The sequence below is a fragment of the Euphorbia lathyris genome, chromosome 7 (genome assembly GCF_963576675.1).
Source record: "Euphorbia lathyris chromosome 7, ddEupLath1.1, whole genome shotgun sequence".
NCBI lineage: Eukaryota > Viridiplantae > Streptophyta > Magnoliopsida > Malpighiales > Euphorbiaceae > Euphorbia > Euphorbia lathyris.
The window spans coordinates 4,433,496-4,450,545 of NC_088916.1; the positions used below are offsets into that span (position 1 = coordinate 4,433,496).

The 17,050-nt window shown below is 33.0% G+C and overlaps 1 protein-coding gene across 1 annotated transcript; it reads right to left on the reverse strand.

The window, feature by feature from the left end:
* Positions 1-2,431: 2,431 nt before the first annotated feature.
* Positions 2,432-15,927, reverse strand: LOC136201350 (probable LRR receptor-like serine/threonine-protein kinase At1g53430). Its single transcript, XM_065992000.1, has 24 exons — positions 15,611-15,927; positions 11,610-11,775; positions 11,387-11,458; positions 11,086-11,157; positions 10,934-11,005; positions 10,763-10,834; positions 10,142-10,213; positions 9,984-10,055; positions 9,834-9,905; positions 9,660-9,731; positions 9,481-9,552; positions 9,053-9,124; positions 8,896-8,970; positions 8,555-8,614; positions 8,440-8,478; positions 8,243-8,292; positions 7,760-8,130; positions 7,081-7,279; positions 6,579-6,728; positions 6,256-6,374; positions 5,915-6,125; positions 5,289-5,526; positions 4,756-4,906; positions 2,432-3,565 (listed from the first exon to the last, which is right to left on the reverse strand). Exons 1-24 carry the CDS (start codon positions 15,714-15,716, stop codon positions 3,176-3,178), a joined length of 3,045 nt encoding a protein of 1,014 aa, XP_065848072.1. The 5' UTR covers positions 15,717-15,927; the 3' UTR covers positions 2,432-3,175.
* Between the last annotated feature and the right edge of the window lie 1,123 nt (positions 15,928-17,050).

Sequence of the window (17,050 nt, forward strand, 5' to 3'; positions counted from 1 at the left end):
TTTAAACGTTAGGAGTAAAATTGCTCCTGATCCAAAACGTTAGGGTATTTTTGCACCTTAACCCTAATTTTAATTATATTCCATTACATATGTTCAATTTCAACTTGTTCTCTTTTTTTGTGGACCTAATTGATTTTTTTGTCTTCTTCTTTAGAGAGAACAGAACAATATTGATAATTATATATAGTAGTTGTCTTATCTAGCATATATGCATATAAATAACTGGAAGAATAATCACAATATATTCAGTGTATTAATCAAGGCTTAATACATCATTTGTCTCAGGAACTTATCTTAAAAACTTGATCGGTCCCGTGAACTTTCAAAGTGATCCGATAGCTTTTTAACTTGCATAAAATGTTCAGTTAACCATCTAAACTTATGTAAAATGTAATCAATTGATCACTCGGTCGCAAAAAAGTAAGTTAAATGCAGAAGACGTATTCCACGCATTTTAGAATGTTATTACATAATTAAAAAATTGATTAAAAATGAAGTTATTGCTTGCTCAACAATACAACTTGTCTTCTCTCATATTAGAACCGTATTCCTTGATTTTGGTCGTTTTACTTTTTTTAAAACTCGTGCAATACATCTTCTGCATTTAACTTACTTTTTTACAACCGAATGATCAATTGATTACATTTTTGCGCAAGTTCATGGGGCTAACTGAACGTTTATACAAGTTGAGGAGGCTATCGGGACACTTTGAAAGTTTAGGGGGTCAATCAAACTTTTTGAACAAATTCAGGAGGCAAATGATATATTAAGACATTAATCAAAATTAAAATGATGAAGTTGTTCTTATGTTTTTGATATCAACATGTATTTGGAGTTCTTCATCAGCTTCACGAGTTAGCCCCCGATACGACGTTTCGGATTAGCGGTCCAAATTGATATTGTGTTCAAGTAAAAAATGGAGATTATACTCTTGGAAATGATGTAATTTTATCGTGATGTGAATCTACTCCGGATTTCATTTGGACATTTGGTAGTGATGGAAAAATTCGATCCGGCGGAACTCTTTTGTGTTTAATCATTGATGCATATACTCAAGGTTCCTTCATTTTCATCAATTTTTGCGACCACGAAGGAATCGTTTGGGAATTACAAAAAGGTGGACAAATTGTGAATTCGAATAGTGGATTAGTTTTAACTGTGATTAGTGGAAAGGTTAGGACTGTACTCACCATCGATACTACATCGATTCCTCGTTCCAAACATGACGTACGGATAACCTTACACACCCGGGTTTAGTATCTATTATTGGGTCGAATGGTTTATGCATGCAAGCAATTGATACTACAGCAGTGGTAGCGGAATGTAGTGCTAGCACCGTTCTACAACAACGGTTGCTTCTTTATCCAGATGGAACCATAAGGTCTAAACCAAACTCAAATCTTTGTCTTACCTATGATAATCCTATCAATAGACGGGTTATTGTCCTCACTTGTGGCCTTGGTCCATCTACCAAGGATGGCTATTCATCGCAAATGCTATGGTTTTGAATCCTAGAACCAATTTAGTTATAGAAGTTCTTAATAAGGAAATCATTGTTTCGTTTCCCAGTGACCATCCTAATCAAAAGTGGACCGTCTTGTCACCGTAATTCAAATAACATATATATGATCCAAATGGAGGTCGGGTTATGATCCAAATTGTCCTATGATAAAATTTCAAAAGCTTTAAATCTAGCTTCTTCATCAATGGAGCATCTCTTTATAATAGGGACTCGAAATGGAACTTTTCCTTCAACCATGTTTACAACTGAAGACATTGATGGTCTTAATGTTAGTGTTGGGTTTGTGCATAAATAGAGCAAGCGTAAGTATTCTTCTTACCTCACAATCTGCATTCTAACTTACTAATTCAAAATACAATCATCTATGTTACGAAAGAGTCGAACTCAACTCACATAATCTACTACAGATATAACTTAACATACATACTTTCAGCTCTCTAATTCAAATAGTACTCTCAACCAGGACCATTTCACATATTTATCTAAAAGAAGCTCACGTTCTTTTCTCATCCAACCATTATCATGTTCAAGTATGTGCATAAAGCTCAATATACCACAGTTCAATTCATAACATTTCAACTTACTCTATCTCATACTTTTCATATCTATCATAACATATCACAAATAGCCACAATTTTCCACATTATTCCCATCCAATTCAATCACACTCCATATTCAACAGATAATAAACCATTGTATCTATCACGACATATCACAACTAGTCACAATTTTCCACATTATTCACATCCAATTCAATCACACTCCATATTCAACTGATAATAAACCATTCGTATCTATCACAACATATCACAAATAGTCACAATTTTCCACATTATTCACATCCGATTCAATCACACTCCATATTCAACAGATAATAAATCATTCGTATTTATCACAACATATCACAAATAGTCACAATTTTCCACATTATTCATTCCATATTCAACAGATGATAAACCACAATACATTTATAATATGTAAATAATATGCTTAACGTTTTACTCACTGTACTCTAATTAACACACAATGGTACACTTCCACTTACAACTTCTTCTCTTATAATAACATAACATTTATACAAATAGAACTCCATAAAGAGTCAAATCAAATATAACATTTTATTGTCGTATGATACTTGAAGACTGACCTACGTGTACTCTTTCCACCTTAACTTCCTCCATACTAATTAGCAGAATACTCTTTCTGCCTAAATCAATTAATTAAATATTAAAAAAAGAAATAAATTAATCGCATTACACCTATTTGGATCTCCCAAACTAAAACTTCAAAATCAATTAGGATCTTAAACTATATCAAAATCATTAATCAGATCCATAAACTAAGTAAAAATCATCAATTGAATCCTCATCCTATTCTAAAAGCAGAAACTGTGACTATTTGATATAGAGTGTAATAATCTTTGCGTTGGTTCAAAATGCGTTTAGGGAAGTGGGTCTGAAAATGTTCAACCGAATGATTTTCGATGAGGCCTCAACTGATGATTTTTGTTTAAAATAGGGACTCAATTGATGATTTTTGGTTAGTTCTGGAACCTGATCGATGATTTTGATAGTTTAAAGTTCTAATTGACTTTAAAGTTGTAGTTTAGGGAGCAAAATGGGTATTATGCCTAAATTAATCTATAAGAAGTTCTTATAGAAGTCTAGCTTCAGAATGTTCATCTGAAATTTCATCTTTACTAGGGAGAGAAACAGAGGAATCAATCCAAGGACCCCCTTGATGAGCATGACTTTCTTGAGAGAAATTAGAGTAATTAGTCTGGCTATCCTGTGATAGAACTTCAAAAGCTTTAAACCTAGCTTCTTCATCAATGGAACCTCTCTTTATAATAGGTGCTTGAACTGGAATTTTGCCTTCTACCATGTTTATAACTGAAGACATTGATGGTCTTAATGTTGGTGATGGATTTGTGCATAATAGAGCAAGAGTAAGTATTCTTCTTGCTTCTTCTTTTGAGTAGTTTGATCCTAAGAATGGATCTACTAGTTCTAAGAGATTCCCTTGCTCTTGCAACACATATGCCTACATTTATCATATAACAAATAATTAAGAATCTTTCAAAAACTAGTATTCAACATTTTATATAGGCTAGTATTGTAAATGAGTGTGAAACTCGGCTTGAAAGCTTGTGAACTGACTCGGTTATATGTTTGTGAACAAGTTTGATTAGTGTTCATGGACAGACTCAGCGAAAAAACTCGGTTTGATTATTTTTTTAATAATAGTATTTGGCTTAATATATTAGGAGCCTCATGAACTAGGTCCAAAAAAGGATTGGTCCCCTCAACTTACATAGTGTCTCATTAGCCCCCTAAACTTGCTTAAATGACATTAATTCCCTAAGTCTATGTGGTGGAACAAGATTGGTTTTGACAAATTGAAATGCATATCACTTTCAGTAAGGTCAAGAGGAAAATAGATCAATGTTAGCAAGTTCAAAGGGCTAGTAGGTTAGTTTAAACAAATTAAGGTAGCCAATAAGTCATTTTAAGCAAATTCAGGGGCTAACGAGACACTGTGTAGGTTCAGGGGCTAATAGACTTTTTGAGCCAAGTTCAAGAGGCTAATGATGTAGGGGGGAAATGTTAAAAAAACAAAATTTTGTGTGCAACTTTAGTTTGTAGGTTTTAAAACTATGTTAATGAGTTGTTCGTAAGCTAAGTTCATGAATAGAATCAACGAGCTATTCGAGAGCACATAATTTTCTTAATGAACTGAGCTCGAAGAGCGAACATGAGCAGGCTAAATCTCGGCTCGACTCGATTACAGCTCTAAAAGGGCCCCTGAACTTTAAAGATGTTTCTTTAACCCTTGAATTTGCTTAAAGTGATATAATTATCCTCTTAGTGCTATATGGCAGAATAAGAGGCCATTTGGAGCATGTATTACTTTAAGCAAGTTCAGAATCACGTCAAACAATTACATAGATTTGAAACCTACAAAACTAAGTTGTTTTAGGTTTCATTTTTATAGAAATACTATTATTAAAAAATAATCGAACAAAACTTGCTCACGAGCGCGTTCATGAACATTATAATCGAGCTTGTTCTTGACCTTGTTCATAAACCTATAATTGAACTACATGCGAACTTTCGAATCGAGTTTCTTCGTGCTCAAGCTCGACTCTTTTATAAATCGAACCCAACACGGTCAGACATTTATCGAAAATGAAAATGAAAACAAAAGAGAGGAGAGTGGCATAAATATATTACCCAATCAAGAAGATAAACAAACTCATCCTTTGGTCTGTAATTGGTATTGCTCTTCCCACTAACAATCTCCAAAAGCACAACTCCGAAACTATAAACATCTGCTTTGTCTGTCAAATAACCTCTCATTGCATATTCTGGAGCCATATAACCTCTGCCAACAAAAAAAAAAAAAAAAAATCCATACATTGTTATCTTTGTAAACTACATTAATTATAGGCTTGTACCTTTTCAGCCCCCAAACTTGTCAATTTTGTCACTTAGCTTCCTATACTTAGTCACCAACCTTTCAGCTCTCTAAACTTAACAATTGCAACACAGTTAACCCTTTTTTGCCTACATGGCACATACTGGTCGTGTTACCAATATTACGAGGCACGTATAGCTTAAAAGGGGTAAATGTGTTACAATTGTGAGTATACGAGGCTGAAAAGTTGGCCATTAAATACATGGGGCTAAGTGATGAAAATGGACAAGTTCAGAGACCCGAGAAGTTATTAAGCCTTAATTATACAATTAAAATGTAAGAATTTTACATGGTTCCAGCAATTCGAGTGCTGATATGTGTGTTCTCTTCTTCATCAAGCTTGGCTAAACCAAAGTCCGATATCTTTGCATTTAGATCCTTATCAAGAAGCACATTCGTAGCTTTTATATCTCTGTGTACTATTTTCAACCGAGACTCCTCGTGAAGATATGCTAATCCCTTTGCAATTCCCAATACTATCTTCTTTCTTCTTTGCCAATCCAAATTAATTCTATGTTCCTCTGGACCTAATACATTATCCAATATTCAACTCATTCATTCACTGTAAATGATAATGTTGGAGATAATAACAAAAGCTATTTTAGGATTTTAACTATGAGCTTAAACTGATAATTCAATTGGTTCCAGAGTCCTTGTTCGAGCAAAATTCATGAACAGAACTAATGAGAGGTTAGCGAGCAAAACTCGTGAACAAATAAACGAGTTACTCAGGAATAGCTCACGAACAGGATATTGAACTCAAGCTCGTTCATTTTTGCCGAGCCGAGCATGAGCAGGTTAAAACTCCGCTTAGCTCTTTTACAGCCCTAAGACTAAATAGACACCATTTACCTGGTACACAAACAAAAATTGCCCTTTTTCCTAGTATGATATGATTAGATTGGAGTAAATTACCAAAAAGTGCACGAGCCAAGCTATTGTTTTCCAAGTACTCATATACTAACAGCAATTGATTTCCTTCAATGCAACAGCCGTAGAGTTTGACAAGATTGGGATGTTGTAAAGCAGATATCATTCCTATCTCATTCACAAATTCTCGATTCCCTTGCTTTGATTTTGAAGAAAGCTGCTTAACAGCAATTACTACCCCATCTGAGAGGACACCCTGAAATTATTAACAAGTTCACAATTTCAGAATTATTTTCTCAATATCTGAAAACAACAATTTCAGAAACGCTAGTAACTAGCCAACAATTTCAGAAACGCTTGTTGGCCATTAATTATTTTAATATTACCTTGTAAACTGGCCCAAATCCTCCCTCTCCTATCTTGAATTCAGGATCAAAATTGTTTGTAGCACGTTTAATTTGCCTCAAAGTGAAATAACCAGTTTGTAGATCTAGTCCTCGAAGTTCTGTCAAGGAACAACTTGGCTAATAAGATCAAATAATTCAAACATATATCAAACTGGTCCGTCAACTTAGCAATGAGGTCAAATCAATCCGGAAATGATATGTCTCAATACCTTAAGATGCATTTGAACTTAATGCTACTTACCAAGTTGAAGGAACTAAAACATTCCTTTATCCAAAAAGAAAAAAAGTGCAACTAATCTTACCAGCATTATTATCCTCATATTTGTTGCCCCCTAAGTAACCTTTCATCCGAAGGGCTGTAAGGATGAGCATGACAACAAAACATGTAGCTGCTACGATTCCAATGATTCCTCCAGCTGATAAACCCCCGCTACCATCATCTATCTCATAGTCTACAAGAAGAAAAAAAAAATATTGAACAACAGGCTTTATACAATGATAGATGAGACTATGATGCACGGAAACTCATCATGGCACTCGTTTCAGCGTTTTAGACAGATGTGGGAAACAGATCTCGGAAACTGATACTAAATATATTTGATTTTAAAGTTGAAAAGGAGATCAATTCAACTCTCAACTGGCCAATTTATTGCCAAGTAAAGATGGCTCCATATTCTCACTTCAAGAGCTAAATTGATTCCATATCAGGGATTAAATAGCATTTATAGAGATGAAATTGGTCATAAATATTAATAAATTGAGTTTTGGGATTTCATAAGAAAAAAGAAATACATATAAGCTTACTTGGTGTGATTGTGATGGCTGAAATGAGAGGTCCATAGACACCTCTATCTGGAATTGCAGTAGTACCTTTGCCTGCCCAGTATAAATGGATCTCTAAAGTGCTACCATCAATGGTTACATTTTCAAACACCTCAGTGATCCCAATACCAACTCCTCCAGCTTTCTCCATAATATTATAATCTTTAAGAACAACATTTCCCTGCATAAAATATGTCAAATTACAACATCAAACGTTGAAGTTAAACAAAAAGTGTACACAAAATGCTTTGAATTTGGTTAGGAAAGATGTTTGATCTAGATTTTACATGTTTAGGGTAACATCAAGTCACTTCTAAGTTTAGGAGATTTCTACTTCTTTCTCAAACCAAAAATATTCACTAAGAGGATCCATGGACAGTAAATTTGTCTCTTCAACTTGGCTTATGGACTCAATTTGCCCAAAATGAAGTTTTGGACAATTTAAGCTTCAACTTGGTATTTTTTGACAAATCAATCAAAAACCACAGATGCTGACATGTCAATTTTGTACTGATTTAACAAAAAATGACAAGTTATGAACTAAATTAATAAGCAGAGTTTATTTTGGAGCAAATGAATCAAGTTGAGTAGCCAAATTGACCTTTATCCAAGAACTCAATATGGAAGTGTAATTCTTATTGGAAAAAATGATGCAACTTACTTGAATTGAAACATCAAATATACGTCTTCCAAGGCTAGTAAAAGACTGATTACTAGTATACATAATCTCAGCAAAGTGAAGTTGCACTTTATAGCTAGCGGCCGGCCGCATACAGAGGGCGTAGTACTTGAGTGAAAGAGGAGCAAGGCGGGCTGTTTGATAAATATCTCCACCACTTATATTCAGATTAAAATTGTTTCGGGCTACAAAAGGTACATCATCTTTGTTCATATACAGTCCAGTACTGCTATATGCCCATACTTCTGCAGATGGGACAAAGCTGGATGGGCCTCCGTCAGAGCTATCTTCGTGATACTCATTATCCTCGAAGGGAACTCTGCGTCCTCCACAATTTATAAATAAGGAATGAACTGCAAATTTGATCAATTTATAAGTTAATCTAGACTTGTTTATTCTAACCAGTCAAGTTGAGAGTGATTTTTCAAGTGTTGTTCGTGTAGAAATTATTGACTTTACACTCACATTCAGGTTTTTGAGAACAAGTAAGCCCATTTTTCATGCACCAAGAAACCCTACAAGATGGCATATATTGATTGTCAATAATCTAACATTTCCAACGTTTTCTTCTGAAACAACAACAACAAAGCCTTAGTCCCGAAATGATTTGGGGGCGGCTAACAACGTTTTCTTCTTAAGAAAAAAAAATTGAGAAATCTTACTCATTGCTTGCAGAAGACGAAAAACTGGAAGCTAAGTTCCTGTTACATGTTATACATAAATTTGAGTAAATAATACAACAGATTAAAAGAAGAAGAAAAAAATAGCGATGCTTACAGATTTTGACGTTGGCAGCCACCCGAAACAGAACCAGTAAAATTGTTGTAAGATAAATCACTGAAATAATTCAAGTCAAGAATATCAGTCACTGAATAACAAGGAAAAATGGTTGATTAGAACTTTCATCTTATTTGTATAATTTAGTCTCTTAGCTTGGTAGTACTTTTACAAATCAATTCAAAATAACAAAGTGTTCCAATCACAATTTCAGATTTGTCTAGAAACAACAGATCACTGTACTAACATTTTCAACTTAGTAAGAAGTGTAAAATCTAGAATCTGTCTAGCAAGATGACTCAATACCGGATCACAATTGATAGCTTCGGATAAAGACTTACAATCTCTTGTTACCATTGCCATTGGTCAATATCCAACCAGGTACTTCTCCAGTGAGTGAATTATTGGTCAGAAACCTACACAGATTGAATTCATATAGAATAATGAATACTCAAACAAAATATTATTTTCCACACATTTTATCCGTAGACTAATTACATGTACTGTAGTTTTTCTGAACTCTGAAGACTGCTCGGAATTGTGCCTGTCAACCTATTAAAGGTAAGGTCTCTGCCGTCAAATAAACAAACAAACAAAAAAGGTCATTAGGTTACTTATTAATATAACATGACATATATATAACATCCCACAAATGCAAAAGCATCTCTTGGAAAGGATTTTGAGCAACCAATCAGTTTGGTCCTTCAACTTATCTTGTGATAATTTGCTCAAAATGAAATTGTTTTGCACAATATTGTCCTTCAAGTGTGCAATTTTTAACTAAATAGTCAAAAATGATTTGTATTTTGAAGGCAAATTAATACATGTCAAGAAAAAATGAGTCATGCACTGATACCACAAGTTAGGTTGAGACTTGAGAGGCTAAATTATCCTTTATTCAAAGGAATTCTGTGTGATCAACTTACATAGTTTTCAAATTGGATAATTCTCCCAGGTACTCTGGGATTGAATCATTGATTAAGCAATTCCTTAGTACTCTGATTCACAAGAAACATAATCAATTCATGATGAACAATAAATTAAAACACAGTAGTAGTAATAATAATAATAACAAAGTAGAAATTGAACAGTCAAAGAAACTTACAATAGTTCCAAGTTTGCCATAGCCTGAAGATTTGGGATTTTTGAACTTGGTCCACGCAAATCTGATATTCTCCTGACAAATGACATTCATATTCTTTGGTTAATTTATATACATTTTCAAGATTGTAAGTTGTAACAACACTGAAAAAAATAAAAAAGAGTGACTTTTGCTCACAGTTCTTTTAAGTTTGTCAAAAGGGAAATGTTAGCAGGAATAGGACCCTCCATAGATGTTCCTTGCAAATCTCTGGAAAATTGAATGAGTTTCATGATGAGAAAATGAAGAGAGTTTCCAATATCTGGAAAACAAGTATATACTACTTACAATCTAATCAGGTTTGTCCAATTCCCAATAAAATCAGGTATTTTCCCTGAAAGTATACTCCCATCTATCCGACTGCACCAAGAGTTTCAAGTTATTAATTTCTAATAAATATAATAAAACAATAATAATAATAGTATTGTCATAATTTCATTACTTACAAGTCGGTTAAGTTCTTTAAATTACCAAGTGTATCTGGTATTGTTCCTGTAAAATTGTTCGCAGAAAGAAGACTGCACCAGCAAAAAATGGCAACGTGTAATAATTAATTAGTGATATAAATAAGAAACGGGTTAAATTAAATACATCATTGTTGGCTGAACTTTTATAGTTCTCCCAAAATGATGATTCTTCAATTTGTGTCAATAAAATCATTCAACTAGTGACTTCAAGGTAAAAAGAAGCTGGAAATATGACCGATCAGCACTAGTCAACTTTCATTGCTGACCGAAACGACATGGCTGCTACCTAACTGACCCAAACGTGGATGCCACCTAACTGACATGTGTTGTTTTGGTCAGTTATGTGGCAGTCACATGTTATCTAGGTGCCGCATATCATTTCAGTAGCGGTGAAAGTTGACTACTAATGATATAAGTTCACTTTTTTTTGTGTGTGTTTTTACTCTTGAAGTCGTCGGAGTGATTTAATTAAGATAAAATTCAAAGTTGAATGATTTTATTATGATAAATTGAAATTTTTGAGCAACTTGAAAGTTTAGATACATACATAGAGCCATAAATATTAGCACATATGGGAAAACTATAAATAAAAAACCTTACATTCTTTTCAAGTTTCTCAAATTTCCAAGATTTCTTGGAAGGGGTCCTCCTAGCAGATTATCTTCCAAGATCCTGGAAAGCATCACATTTGTAGATGTAAACAAAGCAATATACGTGTAACTCAGTACATGATCATCAACTCGGTATAAAACTCAGTTTTCCGTCACTTACAAATCCTCCAGGGTACTTATGTTGCCAATTTCTGGAGGAATCGAACCGTTGAGGCGGTTTCCGATAAAGGACCTAATAAGGCATTAAGATTTTAAGAATCAGCAGTCAGTCACAAATTAATACAAGTATGAAAATGCAGGCAGGCAACTTACAATATCCGAAGATTAGGGAGCTGAGCAAGTCTAGTCGGAATCGTTCCATTCAGATAGTTGCGACTAAGATCACTGTATGTGGATGAAACATTTATCTCTTAGGAATAAAATAATCACTTACATTAACCTGTGTAGTAAATATTGGAATATCCAGGGGTTTTGGGTGGTTTGAGCACTCATTTTTATGTAAAAGTACTTAAAAATATCAATTTAGCACCCATAAGTCATGGTAAACATCCCTTCTCCCTGAATCCGTACGGTCACTGTTTACAAGAACTTAAAGAGAGAATGAATCACTTACATTTCAACCAAATGAGAAAGATTTCCAAACTCAGGTGGTACTACTCCGGTCAAGTTGAAACCCTTCAGTTGGCTGTCAAAGAAATTATATGCTTTAATATATATTCATATATATAAATGGAAAATGAAAGGCATTTTACGAAACTCAGCCTGAAAATCAAATTATATATTTTAACCAAGCTTGAAATTTGATTGAAAAGTAAAATAGTAAAGCAGGAACATACATGGTCCTGACATGACAAGCAACGGCAGAACAATCACCGCAGGTGACATTACTGATAATCCTGGTGCCGACAATGCTGTTATTCCACTCTTTCTTTTGGCATGAAGTTTCAGTCACATTCCATTGCTTAATGTTTAATTTCGTAGATATTGTTCGAAGAATTTCCACTGTAAAACAAATAATTCCACCAATTAGCATTATACAATAAACATTATCAATTTTAGTGTCAGATTTTTACTAAAATTTCGAAAAAGCTGTTTTTAGAAAAACAGTACAAAACAGAAACAGGCTAACCAAAGGGGAGCTTTGTTAAGAGATACTATTTCTTCAACTGCAAGTCTATTCCACATAAATAAATTTCTATGACATTTTAAGTTCTTTACAAATTTAATTTAAATGAAAAAATCTAAAAATGTTACACTTAAGTACATTACACAATAAAGTTTAATTTAATTTCAAATAAATATTTTAGGGGAAAGTTCAAATAAAACGTCTGTGGTTTCACTAATTTTATAAAGGACTGTGGTTTACTTTTTGTCAAAACCAGGACTGAGGTTTCGCACTTTTAATAATGCTATTAAAACTATTTTTAATGACCTGAAAATGAAATTTTTCAAGAATTAAAGTTGTTCAATGTCATATTTTCTATGGAACTACATTTTCGATTTTAGAAAATCATTTTTTTTGGAACTTTCTCTCTCTAAACATTAACTTTCTCTCTCTTTACCAAACATCATCTAAATAATCTGGAAATAAAAAAGTTGAAGAATTAAAGTTGTTTAGAATATTAGTAGTTCTTAAAATATGTCATTTTTGAAGTTGTTAAGGGTGATTTTAATAGTATTAATCGAAAAAGTCCTTATTTTGCTAAAGTTAAAAACCTCAGTCCTCGTTTTGACAAAAAGTAAACCACAGTACTTGAAAATTAGTGAAACCACGTGGGTTTCATTTAAACTTTACCCAATATTTTATTTGATAACCCTACCAAACTCGTATTGATCCGCGTAAGCTAGATCAAGATGAGCCTAAAGGACAAAATGAAGATAACCAAGTTTTTGGCTTAATTCAGACCAAAACTCGTATTTTTCACACGCTGAGCTAATTAGAATACTATAATAAGGTACATGGTTGTAATTTACATACATTTTTTAATAATTAACAGGCGGTCATAGCTGGTGGTAGGTGTTATATTATTTAATTAACTTAAGTTTAGGTATTTTTTTACGGGTAAATTACACCCATGGCCACTAAACTATACCCTTTTTTACATTGTGGCCACTGAACTTCAGTTCTTCCCGGTATGGCCATTGAACTTTACACTTTGTTACACCAATGACCACTATGACCGTTGACTAACTTTTTTCAACCATTGACTCCCTTTTAACCGGCTATTTCTCTCCTTTTACTATTCTAAAATCCAAAATTACCATTTTACCCTTTCTTACTCTCTTTGTTTCTTTTTCTCTCTCATCTCTGTATTTCTTTCTCTGTTTCATCTCTCTTGGGTTTCTTTCTTGCACCTCTTCTTCCGATCATCCGCCATAAAGAATAAAAAGTATTACCTCACTTTCTCAACACAAAACAAAGCTGAATTGGCTTAATCACCCATTAATTGATATACGGAATTGTAAAGTAAGCCTTTTCTAAAAAATAAAAAATAAATTTCCAGATGCAATTTGAAAGTAAAGATTTCCTTTCCACCATTTTAAAATTTAATCGGAGGATCCAATTCTTTCCTTCTTCATTTTGTGAGCATGAATTCTAAGTTGTTGAATTTCTATGCGAATCAAGATCCCAAATCCAATAATAATAAATTATTTTATGTTCTCTTACCTGACTTTCATTTCATTAAGAGAAAGGCATGGGTCTGTAAATCTCAGATAAAAGAAGAAGAACAATGTTCATATCTTTTCCAAATCTGAACCCACTTCACTTCATTTGGGTTTTTTTTTTATTTTTTTTTTTTTGAAGTTTTGATCTGCTGAAACAAAAAAAAAGTTCTAATCTCGTTCGAATCTTGGTATTCCGGCATATATGAATGGATGCCCTTTCATTTGCAGGGATAAAGAGAGAGAAAGAGAGGAACGATAGGGATACGGAGAGAAAAAGAGGGATTAAGGGTAAAATAGGAATACACATTTTAGAAAGAGAGGATGAGAGAGAAAATCGGTCAAAAGGGAGAGTCAAAGGTAAAAAGTGTTGGTCAACGGTCACAGTGGCCACCGGTGTAACAAAGTGTAAAGTTAAATGGCCATACCGGGAAGAATTGAAGTTCAGTGGCCATAATGTGAAAATGGGTATAGTTCAGTGGCCATGAGTGTAATTTACCCATTTTTTTACAAATGATGTATAGGTACCAAAATGTAAAAGAGAGAAAGTTCAGAGACTATAGCTGTAATTTACCCCAATAGTAAGGTCAACGTTATCTGCTTTTGTTATAAAATGAATACTAATATTCTAAAAAAAAACCAGGTAATAATACGTCAATCTCAATATCAAAAATAATAAAATGTAATAATTGAGAGCCCTACTACCAATTATAAACTCCAATTTAATTCAATCTGCAATCTCTCTCTCATATAATTTTAACCCTTAGACCCACATAACATAACCTTTTGTCCAAATCATCAAACAAGTTGATTAAAACATTCATTTCATTGCACTGTACGGGTTGAATTTGACTTGTAGCCGCCGCCGCAGCTTATCATATGACCAAACTTATTCTAACGTGTATAAATTTCTGTTTTAAATAAAAACGTGTAAAAAAAATTTAAAAATGCTAATTTAATTGTTAGTTGGGATAAGTTACAGAAACAACTCTAACACAGTTTATTGATATATTAGTTGAATTTAATAAATAATTCATTAAATTATTTTAACAGTCATGAAAACTTGTCATCCACACTAAATTACAGAAAAAAAATTATATTATACGAAACGGATAAAAAATTCAAATATTTCATCAAATTTAAAATATTAATATCCAATTTCATTACTAAATCACAAAACAAAATATGAAACATTTTTTTAACTAATTCGTACAGAACAAAATATTCGTGTTTTATAATGATAAAATTGCTCTTGACAGAAAAATAGTTAAAATTGCAACATTTTAGATGTTATGATTAAATTTTCTTGGTTAAAAAACGGTTTGGTAGCTACTTTTCATGCTCATGTTCAACTTTTTACTTGAAAATAAAGAGTTTTAGTTCCTTGATTAGTGATCTCATGTTTGTCATGTTTGTCTGTTATACCCGGAAAAAAAAAACTTTTCCAAAAGCAGGGTTTTCGGACCCTAAATGAAGAGGTATTTTAAGCACTTATCATTTTGATTGGTATATATCATTGATTCCATTCCATAATATTTGTCTTTTTAAAAATATTATTTCGCAATATATGACATTTTGATTCCATCTATTTTTAACAAATATATTGTTTTTTTATTTTGAAAATCGATAAAAATTAATTAGTGGTTACTGTTAATAAAATGGTAACCATCTTTCTTATCTAAAATTAATTACACTATTGTAGACATTTGGAGTATTATTTCAATTTTCAGCTAATTAAATAAAAATGGTAGTATTTTTTTTTCAAAAAAGAAATAAAAATAGTAAATGTTGATTTTCAGAATCAAGACGCAAAAAAGAAAAAATAGTAAATGTTGAAGCAGCAATATACCATCCCCAAAAGGAAAATATACATTTTCCCGAAGAAAATTGAAAATGAAAATTAATCCAAACAGCATGACTTTTGTTTATCTCTTGGAGAAAATAAATTCAGTTTTTCTTTCTCCAGATTAAAACTGAAAACTGATAAAATACAGATCGGAGACAGTGTACGAACATCAGTTTATTTTTCGGTTTCCTTTTCCTTCAAATTAGTTCTCAATCATCATCAGCCAAACAATTAGGGGAGGAAAGAAAAACAAAAAACCAGAAATCGAATGATCGATGAGTTAAGCAAGCAGAGAAGTTCGGAAGTAGTAGTAGTAGTAGTAAGTACCTTCATCGGGCGGCAAGGGCAAGGTTTGAGCCAGAGATCCCAACTGCATAATCAGAATTTCAAAAGCAATAACATAGAAGATCTTTGAAACGACGGCGGACGCCATGTTTGATCGATTGATCGACCGATCGATGTTTCAGCGGCGGCGAAGATGCGAATGAAATTGAGAAATTCAAATGGAAGAGAAGAAGAAGATGAGTGGGAAAGACTAGAGAAAGAAATGATTGTATTGTGTTTGGAGGGAATGGAGGATAGACATATTATAAGAAATATGAATTTGGGTTTGGGTTTGGGTTTGGAAACCGCGGAGATAGACGCTTTTTGTTTTCTGGAACTCAGTCAAAAACACGCTACTATCCAATTTTTTTTTCATAGGCCGCTCCCCTAAACTGGTCAAATTTAGTCATTTTGCTCCTTAAATTTACAGGACGTGTATTTGCCCTTCAATTAATATTAGCAACTCCGTGTTTTCATTATAACAAAAACAATTATGACATGTTCTCATTGCAAGCACCAAGATCATAATAAAAAAAGGTTGTGCACTACTAAAATAAGCTGCAAATGAGGTTAGCATAGGCAGTACGTAAGTTTTCTTATAAAAATCGAATATAGGGTTGTGCACTACTAAAACAATCTGCAAATGAGGTTACATATATGCAAGCTGGTTCCAATACTTCCATGAACACTTGTACTAATGTTGTAACTTCATTTTGTTTCCGTTATAATGAAAATAGGGGTTGTTAATACCACTTTTAAATAGTTGAAGGGAAAATTGGTCGTCCCGTAAATTCAGGAGGCAAAATAACCAGAATTAACAAGTTTAAGGGGGTTGCATATGTATGGTTTAGGCCTAAATTTAATTTTAACATTTTTGGAGGTAACATGTAGATTTAGTCGTAACGTATGAAATAGTTTAGATTTAGTTTTAATGTTTTCAAATAATATTAATTTTATTTATATGTTATCGAAAATTTGAAAATGTTAGTTTGGCTCTTATTTAACGGTTAATCGGACCTTCCAAATATCAATTATATGTAAGATATTTAGAGGGTGTTTGGTTGCTCATTTTGTTGCTTTTGTTTGTCTTTTCATTTAACACATTAGAGTTTTATGTGTTTGGTTAGTGACCTTTTGTTTACTTTTTACACCTGAAAATTAGTATTTTACAAAAGTATGGAATCTCTATTTTTTAGAAAAGCAATTTTTTCCAACAACAAACGGTAGGTAAAATAAACAGGTCCATTACTACCACAGTTAAAAAAATGGGAAATTTACACAAAAATTCAGATTTGAAAAATTATTTAAAACTATGTCAACAGGGTGTTTGTTAGAAGGGATTTAGGAGGTGGGATATGGATAAAAAAAACACTTAGATAAGTTATCCCGTGTTTGTTTGGGAGATACAAGAGTGAGACAGACGAGGGATAAGTCTCTTATCCC